Source organism: Mesitornis unicolor, unplaced genomic scaffold (genome assembly GCF_000695765.1).
Source record: "Mesitornis unicolor isolate BGI_N332 unplaced genomic scaffold, ASM69576v1 scaffold24221, whole genome shotgun sequence".
Lineage (NCBI taxonomy): Eukaryota > Metazoa > Chordata > Aves > Mesitornithiformes > Mesitornithidae > Mesitornis > Mesitornis unicolor.
The window spans coordinates 29,592-44,572 of NW_010166152.1; the positions used below are offsets into that span (position 1 = coordinate 29,592).

Here is a 14,981-nt window from a genome sequence, read left to right on the forward strand (position 1 = left end):
AATGCCCTCTGTAACCATGAAAAATCATTTTCCCTATGTGTCTTAACATCCTCTGACAGAACAGGGCTGCAGCTGTAACTGAAGTCCATATGAACAGCTGTAACATAAATGTATATAATAATACTAAGTGTAAACCTTGAAAATGCTTGAATGCTTTTACAGACATTTCTTGGTAAGGGTATGAACACAGAATTTTTCTCTCCTTGCATGAGGAATAACATCCTAAAAAGCCTTAAGCGCTGATATTACAGGAGGTTGAAGCATTTTTTTATATAATGCTTCTGTGTAAAAATACAGAACGGATTAATGCTAATATTTAAACCTTTGTGTCTGATTTTGTTGTGGTGTCTAGGGAGCATTAGCTATCCAAGACAGCCACAGAGAGCTCCATAGGTTGCTCCTGCAAGAGAATGAGAAAACTAGTCGGGGCCACGGTTCTTGGCTAAACCTCCTTCTGGAACAAGAAAAATGCCGGAATTTGGAAAAACAAAAGGTGGAGCTGGCCAACATACACAAGCTCAAGCAGCAGTTTCAGCAAAAAAAAGAGCAGCAGCGGTGGCCGCGCGAATGCGAGCAGCGGCAGCGGGAGCAGGAGGTGCGGAAGGGCCGGCTGGGGCAGTGGGAAAGGGAGTGCGGCTGCCAGGAGGAGCTGCTGGAGAGAAGCCGAGAGGGACTGGCACTGCAGCTGCAGGAGTACCAGCAGAGCCTGGAGAGGCTCCAGGAGGGCCAGAAAATGGTGGAGAGAGAACAAGACAGTGTGAAAATGCAGAAGAAGCTCCTCTGGCACTGGAAACATGGTCAACAAAGTAGCTTGTTGTCATCCACAGGGAGCTATGAGGTATGTGGTTCCCCACTTTAACACTATGCCCAACTGCAGACCTAGAGGGGCTTTCCTTGACAAAGTCCGGGTTTTGCTGCTTGGTAACATAGAAGGTGAGTGTGTGGGAAGGTGAGGTTCAGGCCTATCCAAGGGCTTTGTTTGAACCTCATGAAGTTGAACTAGGGGAAGTGCAAAGTTCTGCCCCCTGGGAAAGAACAACCCCAGTACATCTATATATGCTGGAGGCCACCCAGCTGTAAAGCGGCTTTGCAGAAAAGGACCTGAGGGTCCTGGAGGACACCAAGTTGAACATAAACTAAAAATGTGCCCTTGCTGCAAAGAATGCGAATGGTTTCCTGGGTTGCATTAGGCAAAGTATTGCTAGCAGATTGAGGGAAGTGACCCTTCCCCTCTACTCAGCACTGGTGAGGCCACACCTGGAGTACTATGTCCAGTTCCAGCTCCCCAGTACAACAGAGACACAGAGCTATGGTGCCAGGGTGTGTGTGTGTGTGTAGCCAGTGATATCCATATATCCAGGAGCCACAGAAATGTCTGAGGAACTGGGGAATCTCTCCTATGAGGAAAGGCTGAGAGAGCTGAGCTGTTCAGCCTGGAGAAGAAAATCCTCACAGAGGTTCTTATTAATGTATATAAATACCTAAACAGAGGGTGTAAACAGGATGGAGCCAGGCTTTTTCCAGTGGTGCCCAGTAACAGGACCAGATGCAATGGGCACAAAATGAAACACTGGAGGCTCCCTCTGAAGGCGGGGGGTGACTGAGCACAGGTTGCTCAGGGAGGTTGTGGAGTCTCCATCCTAGAACATATTCAGAAGTTGTCTGGATGTGCTCCTGTGCGACTTTGTCTAGGTGGCTCTGCTTGAGCAGAGTGGTTGGACCAGATGACCTCCAGAGATCCCTTCCAACCTCAACTGTTCTGTGTTGTTAAGCCAAACTCAGACCGATGGGTATTAAATTGAGGAGATGGAAATTGTAAGTGTGAGAATTTTTATTCTGCTTTGCTGCTGTGTTTGCAAAGTTACACTGTGCCTCCCACCTCTTGTAGGAAAGCTAAATTATTGTAATGCTTGAGGCATATAAAGCTTTTAGTGAAGTCTTCAGCTGCTGTCCTTGTTCCTAGACAACAGCACTCTGTCCAGTGAGGAACAGGGGCTGGTCCAGGAGTGGGAAATACCAGGATCGCATGAACTCTGCGTGTCAGGCCCTGCTGTTCTGCTCCCCTGAAACAAGCAGCCATTTAGGAGAAGGGGCTGGTGTGTGGCTCGATCCCTGACAGTCAGGGATCCTTGGAGATGGTCATTCTTAGGTGATGCAATTTATGGCAGCTCTGAGGCTGCTTAAGCATTAATACTAAAAATGATTACGTTTTTGTTGAGCATGAGGAAGAGAGGCTGACTCTGAATTAAACTGTGTGATCACCTGCCAGGTGGGACCTGACCTCTAGTCCCTGCTTCGTGGGTGTGGTTTTGATTTCCATTACTGTTCTCTAAAGCATCTGAAAATCAAAACATTTTGCCTGGCTTTTGCATATACTGAAAGCTCACTGACCCAAACAGCTCGTTTTTTCCCCCAGGTTTTCGTTCTCACAAGAAAATCTGTAGAGCCTTTCATCAGGCCATCACCTCCCTAGTTTTTCAGCTGGCAACTGACCCATAATGGGCAGTGACCATTCGGTGTCTAAGCCGGTGCCTGCAAGAGGAGGTGAAGGATTGGCCTCTGACCTCCCCCTTTTCATCTGGCTTTTGTGAACACTGTATGAACATGACATCCGTATATGCTTGCCAAACCCAAACAACAAATGCACTTACTGGTGTCACTTGTGGTACAATTTTGACTCTAGATGATAGAACCAAAACTGAACTTTCCTGTCAGCTTTAATAGATGGGACTTCTGAAATCTTTTGGAAAGAGGAAGTTGAAGGATGATAGCCTGATGCAGGGATGGCACAGACAGAGAGGCAGAATAATGAAATGCTGAGTTCTTAATCTAATATATCATGTTTAAGACTACTTATATGGCTTTGCATGCTTTCCAGGCTTTGGGATTTTCTTTGTCCTATGTTTTCCACTACCATACTCCTTGCAACAGCAGAGCTGGCAGAGTGGTTGACAGTCAGACAGTATTCCCAGTATAGTATTTTTGCCATTACACTGAGCCAGCTACCTAGCTAGTTTTGGATGGCCAAACATGTCAGTAACTCACACTACTCTTGTTTTTTGTGAGCTTGGCCTTGATAAACACCTGCAGGTGGGGAGTCTTTGCAGGATGTGCATTTTCAGCCCCTGGGAGCCATGGCCACTTGCTGGATGCTGTTTGCCATCCTTGATTTGACTGCCACAGTCCTACTCTCTATGATTACACATCTACGTGAGGTACAATGTTATTTTTGGATTGCAGTGTACCCAGATTTCACATATGTGAAGTGGTATCTCATTGAGCCATGGGCAAAATATTAACCCCCTGAAAGGAGTCAGCAGATCTCAGTGTGTCCCAGGTAGCAGTCCTTTGTTATTTGCTATTTTGCAATTATTACTGAGTCCCTCTGCATTTTGGTGAAATGTAGTAGGTTACTGCAGTTTATTCCTGAATGCACAACCTATTTAATGTGTTTTGAGGTTAACTTCTGGGAAATGAGGTGACTATTTGCTATGAATATCCATTCTGTCTAGCAGTTAATTTTAGTTATCCTGGTATAAGGATTCTTCTGGATGACACTCTTAGTCATATGATTTAGTTTCAGTTAGTTCTGCAAGGAACAGGGAGTTGGCCTCAGTGATCCTTATGAGTCTCTTCCAATTTGAGATATTCTGTGATTCTGTGATTCTGTGCTGGACAAAGGTGAAAATGCTGTTCTCTGTTTTGTTTTTTGTTTGTTTGGTTTTTTTTTCCCTTCTGCAGATAATGGGACATCATAAGTCGGACAACTTACATGGCAAAAATACATTCTACTTAAATGAAGCTGTAGTGTGTGTGTCTCTAAGCAATCTCAGATCGGATGCTTCTCTCGTTTATGAGGATGGTGTGTATGGGCCGAACGTCTCAAATTCTGATATAGCAAGGACTAATGAAAATCAGGTGGACCTCAAAATGGACACTTCTTGTCAACCAGCATTAACCAGTGCACTGTGGAAATCCACTGGTCCTTATCAGCAGATGTCTTTCTCCTGCAAAAGTAACAAGGATGCCTTTAATAATGGTAATTATTATTTTATTTCATTAACAAGTAGTATGGGCGGTTTGGCACCTCTCAGAATGAATAGTCCTAGGAATGAAGACAGCTTGGTAGTGGTGGAAGCAATAGATTTTGCTAGAACAAGTGCATGCCACTTTCCAAGCTTTTTCAGAGTAGGTGAGAAAATGAGCAGAACAGAAATACAGAAAGCTTTTGAAAAAAAACCACCAAAACAAACCAACCAACCCCCAAAACACACCAAAACCCCAGTTTGTGTCTGCATAACAATACTCAGAATGTTGTTCCTTGCAAATCCTTTCCCGCTGCTTTCTGACTTGGGGTTTGTTGGGGGTTTTTTTGTGAGCTGAAGTCACTCTTGCTGTTTCAAGTGCATTTATTGGCTGTTTTAGAACATATGTGCATTACTTGATGATTTCTAGTTAAATAGCTTTTGCTTTACTGTCGTAAAATGATAACTGATGGTCAAATACCCTCTTCTTTCTTCATTGAGAATGAAATGAAAACAAATCGACAGACTTTGTAGTTGTGCAAAGAAAATGACTTAAGCTGTAAGGGATAATAAAATTTTTGACAATAAGTTTCCATGTTTAGTAAAAGTAGTTCTAACTGCATTACCTTTCTTTATTCTTGTATCTTGCCAGAATCCCCCAAAATATGTAGATTGCATGGCAGTTATTAACTGTGGCTACAAAAATGTGTAGAAGAGGCCACCTATCTGAGCACTGCATTGCACTGAAAATTCCCTGAAGGACTTAAACCCATGCTAATAAGAAACTCTAATCTATCTGGGGTTTATTTTTGATGTTGCACAATGCTAGTTTTGATCTCACTTGGTGTCTTCATTCATTCATTATTGTGAGAGTTGTGGAGCAGCATGTAAAAACACAACAGCTAAAAGTCTTAGGGGACAATAGTGTACTTTTGTTGTAATCGATTAAGTAATCTGGTGGTGCTTTCCTGCATAGTTGTGAAATTCAGGTGACACACAGCAAGTCAGCAGTGCAGCAGTGCCTGAACTCCCATCTTTATGCAGCTGGCAGCGCAGGATGACTCCTGTGCTCACACTAGCTGCTTGCAGGTCAGGTCACAGCAAAGACCAGTAGGCAGCAGGTTGAGAAGTAGAAAACGTACAGAGGTACAATGGTTTTTAACTGTCTTAGGTCAAATCTTGAAGTTGATAAAATGAAAAGTCCTTGATGAAGGAACTTGTGCCTTAGTACTCCTTGTAATGTATTAAGCAGGCATCAACTACAGCCTTACTAGTCCTTGGTACATGGATTGCCAAAATTGCATTGTATAATCAAAGGTAGGGCAGGCTATTCTTATCACCACAATCAGCAAACCAAGCTGATTAGTGAAAGAGATTAATATTTCTAAAAATGTCTAAATAATTAGCCTGGTTAAACTTGTTCTGGTTTAACTGAAGTAATTTTAGTAATAGGTTAGCTAAGCTAGTGCAAATTTGAAAAGGAACACATATATGGGTTTAAACCTCTCTAAAGTGGATTAGCTTGCACTGGCGAATGTTCAGATGCAAGCTAACCAGGATACTTTCTATTGAGCCCACATGAGAGCATCTGGTTTAATTAAACTGCCTTGCACCAGTTTAATTGCACTGATTCTAAGATAAGCTGGTGGAGCTTCTGTATGTGAAGACGCCTTCACCTACAATGGGCCAGCTTTGCGTTCAGCTGCTGTCACTGCATCTTGTGTAGACATCCCTATCTTGTGCTGGTGACAAGGCACCAGTGCAGTCCCAGCAGCCTGGGGACCAGCGCTTGGCTACAAAGCCTGTCCAAGAGGTAGAGTTGGCTAGTATAAGTGTCTCTGGCTAAGTCATGTCTGTAAAACCTGCAGTTGCTGACTTGATTGAGCCACAGAGCGCCTTTGGCGAAGCAACGTGGCAATCCTCGCAGCATCCTGATGGTACATACAGTGCTGTGAAGCCCCCCCCAGCGCGTCACTAGGGCAGGTGGGGCTGAGAGGCTCCCTGCAGAGAGATGTGCCATCACATTTCCCAGTCGTGTTTGTGACTTGAAGGGTGACAAGTATTTTGTGCCCTGATGGTGCAGTGCATGCATCTGCATGATTCAGGCTTGCTTCTGTCATGCATCAGGTGCTGTTGTACAAGGAACGGGCAATGAGAAGAATGCTAAACTTTCCCCTGAAAGACAGCTGGCATGCGAAACCACAGCAAATGGCTCTGCACATGGAAATGAAGTAAATCACTTGTTCCTAAGCAATCAAGCTGAATACTGTGAACGTTTCAAACAAGAAAGCTGATTTCCTTTTTTTTTTTCTGTCCGTGCTTTTTCCTCAGAGAGTTTAGCAGAGTTTAAGAAGATCTCTGACCTGGGGCACCTCTGTTTCCTGACACCTATGCAGGATAAAGTCAGTTCAGATCACTGTGAGGGAAAACTAACAGAGACTCAATGAGAGAAAGACTAGAAAGAATTTAAAAATTACCTGAAACTTTTCATATTTCATGTGGATGAATGTTTCATAACACTTTCCTGCATATTTCAACCAGCTCTGTATTTAAAGACTCAGAATAGTCTTTCAAAAAAACTCCTAATTAATAAGTCAAAATAGAACTAAGAAACAAATGCTGAGTATGGTTTACTGGATATAGCCATGTACCAGATGAATACTTGGCCAGATCTTGCATACAGTAAGTTTTGTGTGCCCACGAAAGGAATTTATTGGGTTTGATTAATTTTCCTAGAATTATTAGGCATCCTGTAAGAAGTTTAGTCTGTCAAAGAAAACCTTAAATTATTTAATGAGAAGCACCACCTGAACATGTTGTCAAGGAGTTAATCACACTGCATTCTACCATATTTTAAGTACTGTGCAATTTAGCTTCATAAATATGCTCAAATGGAAATGGCTACATTCCTCCAGTGCATAATTTTCCATTCATATTTTCTAAGGTAAGACATATGTCTCTTCACATACCTACCATTATTATTATATATCATTGTTATATGTGTATGGGAGGCAACTTTACTAAAGACCTTGGGGCAAGTTCCCACAAAGCTGAAACTGGCACAAGTACACTCACTAGAAAAGGTGTGTCAGTCAACAGGAGGAAAATATGATTGAAAGAAAAATGTGTTAATGCTTTACACTAATGGTTATGAAATTATCGCATGAAAGAAGACAGGTACTTTGGCTAATTAGGAATCAGGGGAAATACAGGTTTTATGTCAGACTAGACTGAGAACTGAATAAATTACTCTTGCATTTAGTTGACTTGTGAGGTTAACTAGCCAGAGTGATGCCTAAGCATTTACCAGTGGAGTCACCTCTTTGATTTCAAGAATCAGAGAAATTTTAATTCTTCTAAGCTTTGAAGTGAACAGAATTGTTTGCTGGTACTGCCTTTCATTTTTTTTAATTCAGATGTTGTAGCTACAGGAATAGAGTTGAAAAGTGATACCTCTGGAAAACTGCGCTGAAACTTGATTGTGGGAGAGTTTTTTTCCCCTAGACATTTTCAGTGTTAGTGTGAAGGAACTTTATGCATGATGTAGTGAAAAATATGGTTTAAATCTTTATAGGGAACATAGAAAGACCTGTCATCTCCATAAACAACCAAATGCAAACCAGGAAGAAAAAAATAGGGCTCTATTTGACAAATGTGATTTTAATATTTTTTTAAAGGAGATAAATTTGTACATATATGCATATAAGGAGATGAGATAGTTTGATTTTGGCAAAATAATCCATTTATAGTGGTTTTCATCAAAGAAAGTGGTTTCGAGATATGTAAAATATTTGATTTGCAATAGTAAAGGCATAAACCATAGAAACAGTGTGTAGTATCGTAGAACTCAATTTTTTTTCTTATTGTTTATAAGAAATTCCTTTCCTATTCCTCAAGGTTGATTGTGCTCTATTGAACGTGTTCTTAAAACTGTAGTTCAGATTAATTTGTTTTAGTTTCCTGTTGGTAATATTTGAGATAGGGTTTAGAATAATACGTTGTTCTTTGGCTACCTTAACATTGGTTATTGTCTAATGACATTGTATAAAAGTATCTTCATATGCTTTAAACAGGGAGGTTGAGGATGGTGCTGTATAGGCCTGGATTTTTTTCTTGTGTTTTTTTAAGATGAATCTGTTGCAGTGAAAAGAGGTATACAATGTGAAGCTGATGCAAGTGTGATAAAAAACAGGTGCACTACACTGTTAAGCTATCTGAAGATGTACAAGCTATTTCCCCATGGTTGCAAGTCAGCATAGGATTTTAGCAAGGGCTGAAGCTCAGTAACTCAGGGAATTATTCAAATAAGCATAGCTACTGCTGCCAGTAGTGCTAGAGGTTGTTAATGGGATCCCATATTGAGGACTTTGTTAAATAAGATCGCTTTCATCACTTGGATAATGACTAGTTCTCACAAAAAAAGTTCATCACAGTTCTGCATATTTGACTGTTGTCAGTTAATTTCTGTACTATTGCTGCTGCATGAACTCCCAAGTACGTCTGACCTGATCATCTTCTGAGCTGGAACCTAATTGTACCCTGTACAGCACACCCTTAACATGTTTCCTGTGTGAACAGCGTTCTTCGTAGCCAACAGCAGGCCAACCCCTTACCAGCCGTGGAATGGCATGGAAAGATGCTTTTCTGCCTGTTTTGAGTTTCTCGGGTATGTTTTCCAATATTTTTAATAGTGCCATTTTTTCTGTTTGCTCTTCACAGGGAGCAAATTATTTCTGTTGTTCTTTCACTTGAGGAGAGGGAAGGAGGGAGATCTTTTAAAAGGAAAAGATGACATGACCATGTAGCTCCTGGCTTGTCAGGCAGCCTCTTGAGCAGATGTGGTATTTTGAGCTACTTCTTGTTTCTTTTAATTGAGTAGATGTCAAACTGAGAATCATAGAATGTTTTGAGTTGGAAGGAACCTTTAAAGATCATCTAGTTCAACCCCCCTGCAGTGAGCAGGGACATCCTCAACTAGATCCGGTTGCTCAGAGCCCTATCCAACCTGCCCTTGAATGTTTCCAGGGATGGGGCATTTACAATCTTTCTGGGTAACCTATTCCAGTGTTTCACCACCATCATCATAAATTCTTCCTGAAGAAATGCAACATGCAATTAATTTCAAATCACCCTTTTTGTGTTCAGAATAATAACTCTTCTACTCTTGGCATGGATGACTGCATAGGTAAGCACAGAGCCCATTCAATGCTTAACATACGTTATAATGAGAAAAAAAAAGAAACTGAAATATAAAAGAATATGGTTGGACTCTATGATCTTAAAGGTCTTTTCCAACCAAATGATTCTGTGATTCTATGAACACCAGTACCCACATATCCCAAGTTCAAAATCACATGGATGTATTAGAACAAGCAAATTCTTACTTTTACCTCTGCAGCAGATAACAGCAAATTTGCCATCTCTTCATACCACAGAACACTGAGTTTCATGCTCTGCCATAAGACATCAGTGTCTGTAGGCTACTTGGTGGAAGTGAATCACAGGGGAAATATTTTTTTCATATTGGGAATAACACTGCCATTTGTTTAAAACAGATGGCAAAAGGGATTAAATCACATAGTAGTGTGATACCAAAGTGAAAAATATGGCATTACATGTCATCTGCAATTAGTGTATTTCAAGTAACACTTGCTTTTCAGCTCTGAACCACTAGGGTTTGTACTTCTGTTACTAATTTTCTCATCTCAAAATACTTTTCCTGATTTCTGAACATAACTGCAGTAGATGCAGTAGTATTACATAACCTTTTAATCAAGGCAGTTAATGATTTTCTGGTTTTATTTTGTATGCTAATGTAAGTACAGAGTTTCCTGTGTAATGCCTGTCTGATTTTATGCTTTCTAGTATCTTCTCATTTAGAGCTCATTCACTGGGAGGGATGTTTAAAATAGTATACATCTTTAAGGTGATGAAGTGAAGAGATTGTCCATCCCTGGCTTTTGAGGTATTACTGATGTTGGTGTAAATCTGCACGCTATACTCAGGGTTGCATTGCCTGGAGACTTCTTAAACAAGAGGATGATCAAATCTTTGTCATTTTGCTTGTATTTATGATTCCAGCAACTTCAGTGCAGTGGTTTTTGAAGTCAGTGGAATTACTGACATTAACGAGACTGGAATGGTTTGGACCATGATCTCTTACACACAGATTTATTGTCTACTTAGGTAAAGTTGTTCCAATAGATCTAGATTTCAGGGAAGTAGAAAGAGAAAAAGGAGCATGTTTCAAAGCAGAAGATCCTGGGCAGGTAGTCTTTAGCTAGACAGCTGCTCCTTTTGGTTTGTATTGAAGCAGCTCCAGCTTAAGAGTTGTGCAGTTGTGACTTTGGCAGCAAGGCCACCGGGAAAGAGGGGTAACAGTCACAAAACAATAGAGTCATGCCAATTGTTGCTTGATGTCACAAAGATACCTTGGGAGGTCTGTGTTTTCCTTAAGTAATGTGATCTGTGGGTGGAGGCCCAGTTGAGTGTCCTGCTTTAGTACATTAAAAATGTTTTGTGTATGTTTTTGTAATGCAGTTAGAGCCTGAAATAGACGCACAAGTATGAATAAATAATACATCTTAATGGCTGGGAGAAGCTGTTTATGAATGATCAAATTTTGCAAGATACTGAGTATGCAAACACACGCAGTAAAATCACGTAGCTGAATCACCTAGTGTATCCGTCTGGCGTATTTTGTAAAATACGCTCTCATTTTAATTATTTAGTATAATACTTTACATATCCCAGGAAATGGCCTGTAGCATGTTGTGTAAAAGTAATGAAGTCTTCGTAATATGAAACCTCCTCAGCAGCATCTGCTGTTAAATATTTATTGAGAAACTGGGGAAGATTGTCTGTCTTTTATTGGCATTCATCACAGGAGCACCCAGTTTCCACATAAATTATGTTGGCCATAATAAAACTGCTAGAGGAGATTTCATGGACTATCTTCTTGTGCCTCCCCACATGCTATAGAAAATTCTCCTTTGCGTGTAAATTTTTGGTGGTGCAGTAGAGGGGAGGAGCCTTGGTGCTGGTATGGAAGTGGTTTTTAGTTTAATCAAACAGGAAGACTTCCAACAGTCACCTGCTGAGATTCTTTGAGTGTCACTTGCAAGTTTGATATAGAGCTGGAATATAAGTGATACAAAAATAGATGTGATTTGGCTGTATTTGTTTAGGGTCTGACATATGAAAATGAAAGAAAACCAGATGCCTTTAAAAGTCATTAAATATGTTCTGTGTTAAAAGATACATGACAGAGAAGGAAGCTAGTATATTTAACAAGGATGTAAACAGTTTGGTTTTTTTTCTTTTTTTAATTGAGGTTGAGAATTGCAGGATAGTTGTTGCTGACAGCAAGAACTGTAGAGAAGCGGTCTTGTATGCAAAAGAAATTGCCATTACAGCACAGCAGCAATGGGAAAGGGACAAAGGTCCTAAGAAAGGCTTCTCCATTAAGCACAGGGAGTTCGGAAGTTGAAAATAAATAAAGGAGGGTGTTTTAAAACATAGCATAATTTCTCTTCTGCTGTGGGGAAGTGGACCAAGCTCTGTAGCAGTGGGATGGAACTGGTCCAGAGCTGCAGTGCATGAAGCAAGGAGATGGGAGGGCACCAGATGGAGCTGGACCAAAGCAAAGCCAGGGTCTACAGAGGTGCTGCTGTGGGACTAGAGACAAAAAAACCACTTGTAGTAAAGGCAAGGTAGAAGGAGGTGGTGATGAGTTGAGGCTTGAGGGTAAGACCAGTGTTTCCCATAGCGGAGAGAAGTGGGAGCAGAAGTGTGTTCTGTGTACTCAAGAAAAGCACTTGGCTGAAGGGATGAAGGCATGTGCTTATTTGGTAATTGTGCTTTTTTTCTGGCTTTGATGTACAGTTTTCCCTTTAACTTTATGCAGACTGTTTAGACAGCAGATATATGTTCACAAAGCATTCAGCAAACAATTAAAAAGGGCACCTATTTCAGAATATTTATCACACCTTGAAACTTCCTATGCTTACAATGCAAAACTTGGGAAATGTGCAGCTGTTCAATTCTTCTTGTTGTTTTTAATGACCACAAGAAGCAAACATCAGAGTGCATATACTTCCTGCTAACCTGACTAAAACTAGATGAAAATGGCTGTGCTAATGCTCAAACTGCAGTAAAAAATTAGTGACTATTTCACTGTCTTTGGAGCTCAGTAGAGAACAAGTATCTCTTTGACTGACAGATAAGAGGCTTCTCTCAGATGCTCACACTTGTAGCAATGCCCATATTTTTTTTCTGTATTAGTCAATAAGCAGCAGCTTCTATTAAAGGGTAAGACTAGCATGTAATTGATTTGAAACAGGTGCTTTGCCTTGTATTTTCTTTCTGCAGCAATTCTATATATATTGGCTTGGTGTTCCGCTGCCACTAACTTTGAGTTTTGATTTCATCAGTATTTATAAATAAGAAGTGATGGATCTGGTCTGGTTTTGGGAAATCATGTAAGACCAAGGTGCTTACGAGGAGACTTTAGAGTGTTTTATAATTACCTCTATCTTTTGGCTTTTGTAACAAAGTTGTGCCCTTCTGCTACTCAAGAAAATATTTGCCAAAGTCCAGGGCACACTCCTTTGTGTTGTACCTGAAAGATGCGCCAAAAGCTGGAGACAAAACCAATTGTTGGCCAATGTCTTTGATTTAATGCTTATTTCAAAACAAACTTGTAGTTTAAAAAAACCCACTCTAAAAAAACAACCATAAAATACGAAGCAAGATTAATCAGCACAATAATATCTGGTTGTGGTAACAGCTCAAAAGAGTTTTGATGTGTAAATATCCCTTTTTATTTCAAAGGGAGTGAATTTATGTGCCAGATACACTGTTTTCCAGGGTTAATGCTGTTTCTCTCTTTGGGAGAGGAGAAGCACCTTCATTGCAGTGTTCTACCTGCAGAGTGCAAACTGGGACAGCAGGCAAGGGAGGCATGGGGATGTGCCAGCCAGAGGCAGAAAGGAGGACTGGTTTCGTCATCTGCTGAGTCTATGGAAACACTTTTTGGGTCTGCAACTTAGTGGGATTTCAATTTCTCTAGCAAACATTCAAGCAGGAGTGTTACCCACTGACCACAGTTTGTTTTGACTTGGCCTGCTAGCCTGATGTCTTCTGTAGGTTATGAGGCAGGGGGAAGCAGTTGCAGCCCATTTCAGATGTACTGCCATTAGACACCCAGAGGAGGAGTCAGCGAGTGTTTCCTTGTGCTTCCTTGCTGCTGTTGTCAGTGGATGGTCCTGGCCCCTGCCCTGGAGAGGTGTGCTGCATGGGTGTGTTATTGCACTGGGTGGAGCAGCGGCCCTGTGCTGGCAGCTGGTCATGTTCCTTGTGATCCTTTGTAGGAAGGGTGTTCTTGGGGTTTTACGGTTATTTTCTCTTGATCATTTGAATGGAGCTGTGTTTAATGAGCTGGAAAAGAAGTAGGTCAATAAAACATGTATTTGTTGTTAGCAGAATACCTGTTGGACCATGTGTGTGTCTGTAATTGACCATCCAAAGCTTCAAAGCTTAGCACAAAGACGATGTAATAGGGAATTCATACCTAAATAAATTAAGCAGAAGCAGACAGCTGGCAGGCAGTATGCCCTGCCAAGGTGAGACTGTGGGTATTTAATGTGCAGACAAGTTATGATTTCAAGTCAGACTTATTTTTAAGTCTCTCCTATTGATATGCATTAAAAAACAGCATGCCAAAAATAGTTTAGAAACTGTGTGCTTTAAAGCCACCACAACTGATAACATAGCCATGCAGTTAAGTTAATATTCTAAATTATTTCAACCTACAGGCATGCTAGGAACTTAACGTTAAAGTGGTATCACTAGCAGTATCTGAGGTTGAGATGTTTTTAAAATCTTCTCTTTGTTAATGCTAGTGTTAGAAATAGTGTGTTTACTGGGCTTTAATAAAAGAAAAGACAGCTGCATCATCATGTGACTCCAAAACCTTTGGAGCTTTAAGAAAAGTATCAAATAAATTAGTTGGAGCCATTATGGCACTCTATGATAAAGCAGTTTTTGTGGAATAAATGTAAATTTTGTCTTAGCCAAGAATTTAGTCCAGATTCTCTAGACCATACTTCTCTAAAGAATAATGAGGCAAAACCTGAAAACTGAATTACATTGTTTTACCTAAGCCAACAACTAAACAAAGAACAGAGACATGCAGAGTAATGGCATTTCCAGTAACTTCATCATGATAAAAAATAAAAAAATCAAAAGTACAGAGATGAAGAAGAGTTATGTTGCAGACCTTATTCATCATAGACTTTGAATTCTTTCTGTTGTCTTGTAACAACAAAAAAAATGCACCAGAAGCTGATGATACTAATTAATGTAGGATACATTACAATCTAATTGCTTATTTGCTTTTTGTGAAAAAAACCCTTATTCATGAAGGTGCCTGTTTGCCTATGAAATGCAGCTGCTGCTTTTTCACAGGGTTGGACTGGTTAAAAGTAAATAGCAGTATTAAAATTCTCCAATTCATTTCCTGCCTTACTCAGTCAGCTGAGAAATGGATTAGATTCTGCTTTCCTTGGTAGCTTCAGGGTCAAAATATTTTTCCTAGTGTTTTCTGAGACCCAGTACCAAATTCAGTTCCTGCTGTGAAATCAGATTTATTGATGTGTGAAAGCCTGGTTTCTAGAAGGTGTTTGAGATCTTGACTCCCAGTGAAACTGGTGGGGATTGTCCTCAGATCCTCAAAGCTTGGAGATGCCTTTTCTGTACCAAGGGGTCTGATGCTGAGCGGCAGCAGCGATGTCCTGACAGTTCCAGGGCAAAGGGCTGCACTGTCCCAGCGTTCCCTTTTTGCCACCATCATTTCCATAAACAACTGAACCTGTGGTATGGAAAATCCACCGCGAATTGGGAAAGTCTTAGTAGACACTAACAAAAGCAATCAAAGCTGATCATAGTGCCTTTCAG

The 14,981-nt window shown here is 40.7% G+C and overlaps 1 protein-coding gene across 1 annotated transcript in view; it reads left to right on the top strand.

The window, feature by feature from the left end:
• ARHGEF28 (Rho guanine nucleotide exchange factor (GEF) 28) overlaps nt 1-14,981 on the top strand; it is a gene marked incomplete at its 5' end in the record, with an annotated part of 49,902 nt that overhangs the window by 29,120 nt on the left and 5,801 nt on the right. The window contains 2 exons of the mRNA XM_010194872.1: nt 353-838; nt 3,742-4,039. Of these exons, the coding sequence (XP_010193174.1) occupies nt 353-838; nt 3,742-4,039 (784 nt within the window). The remainder of the gene's footprint in view (nt 1-352; nt 839-3,741; nt 4,040-14,981) is intronic.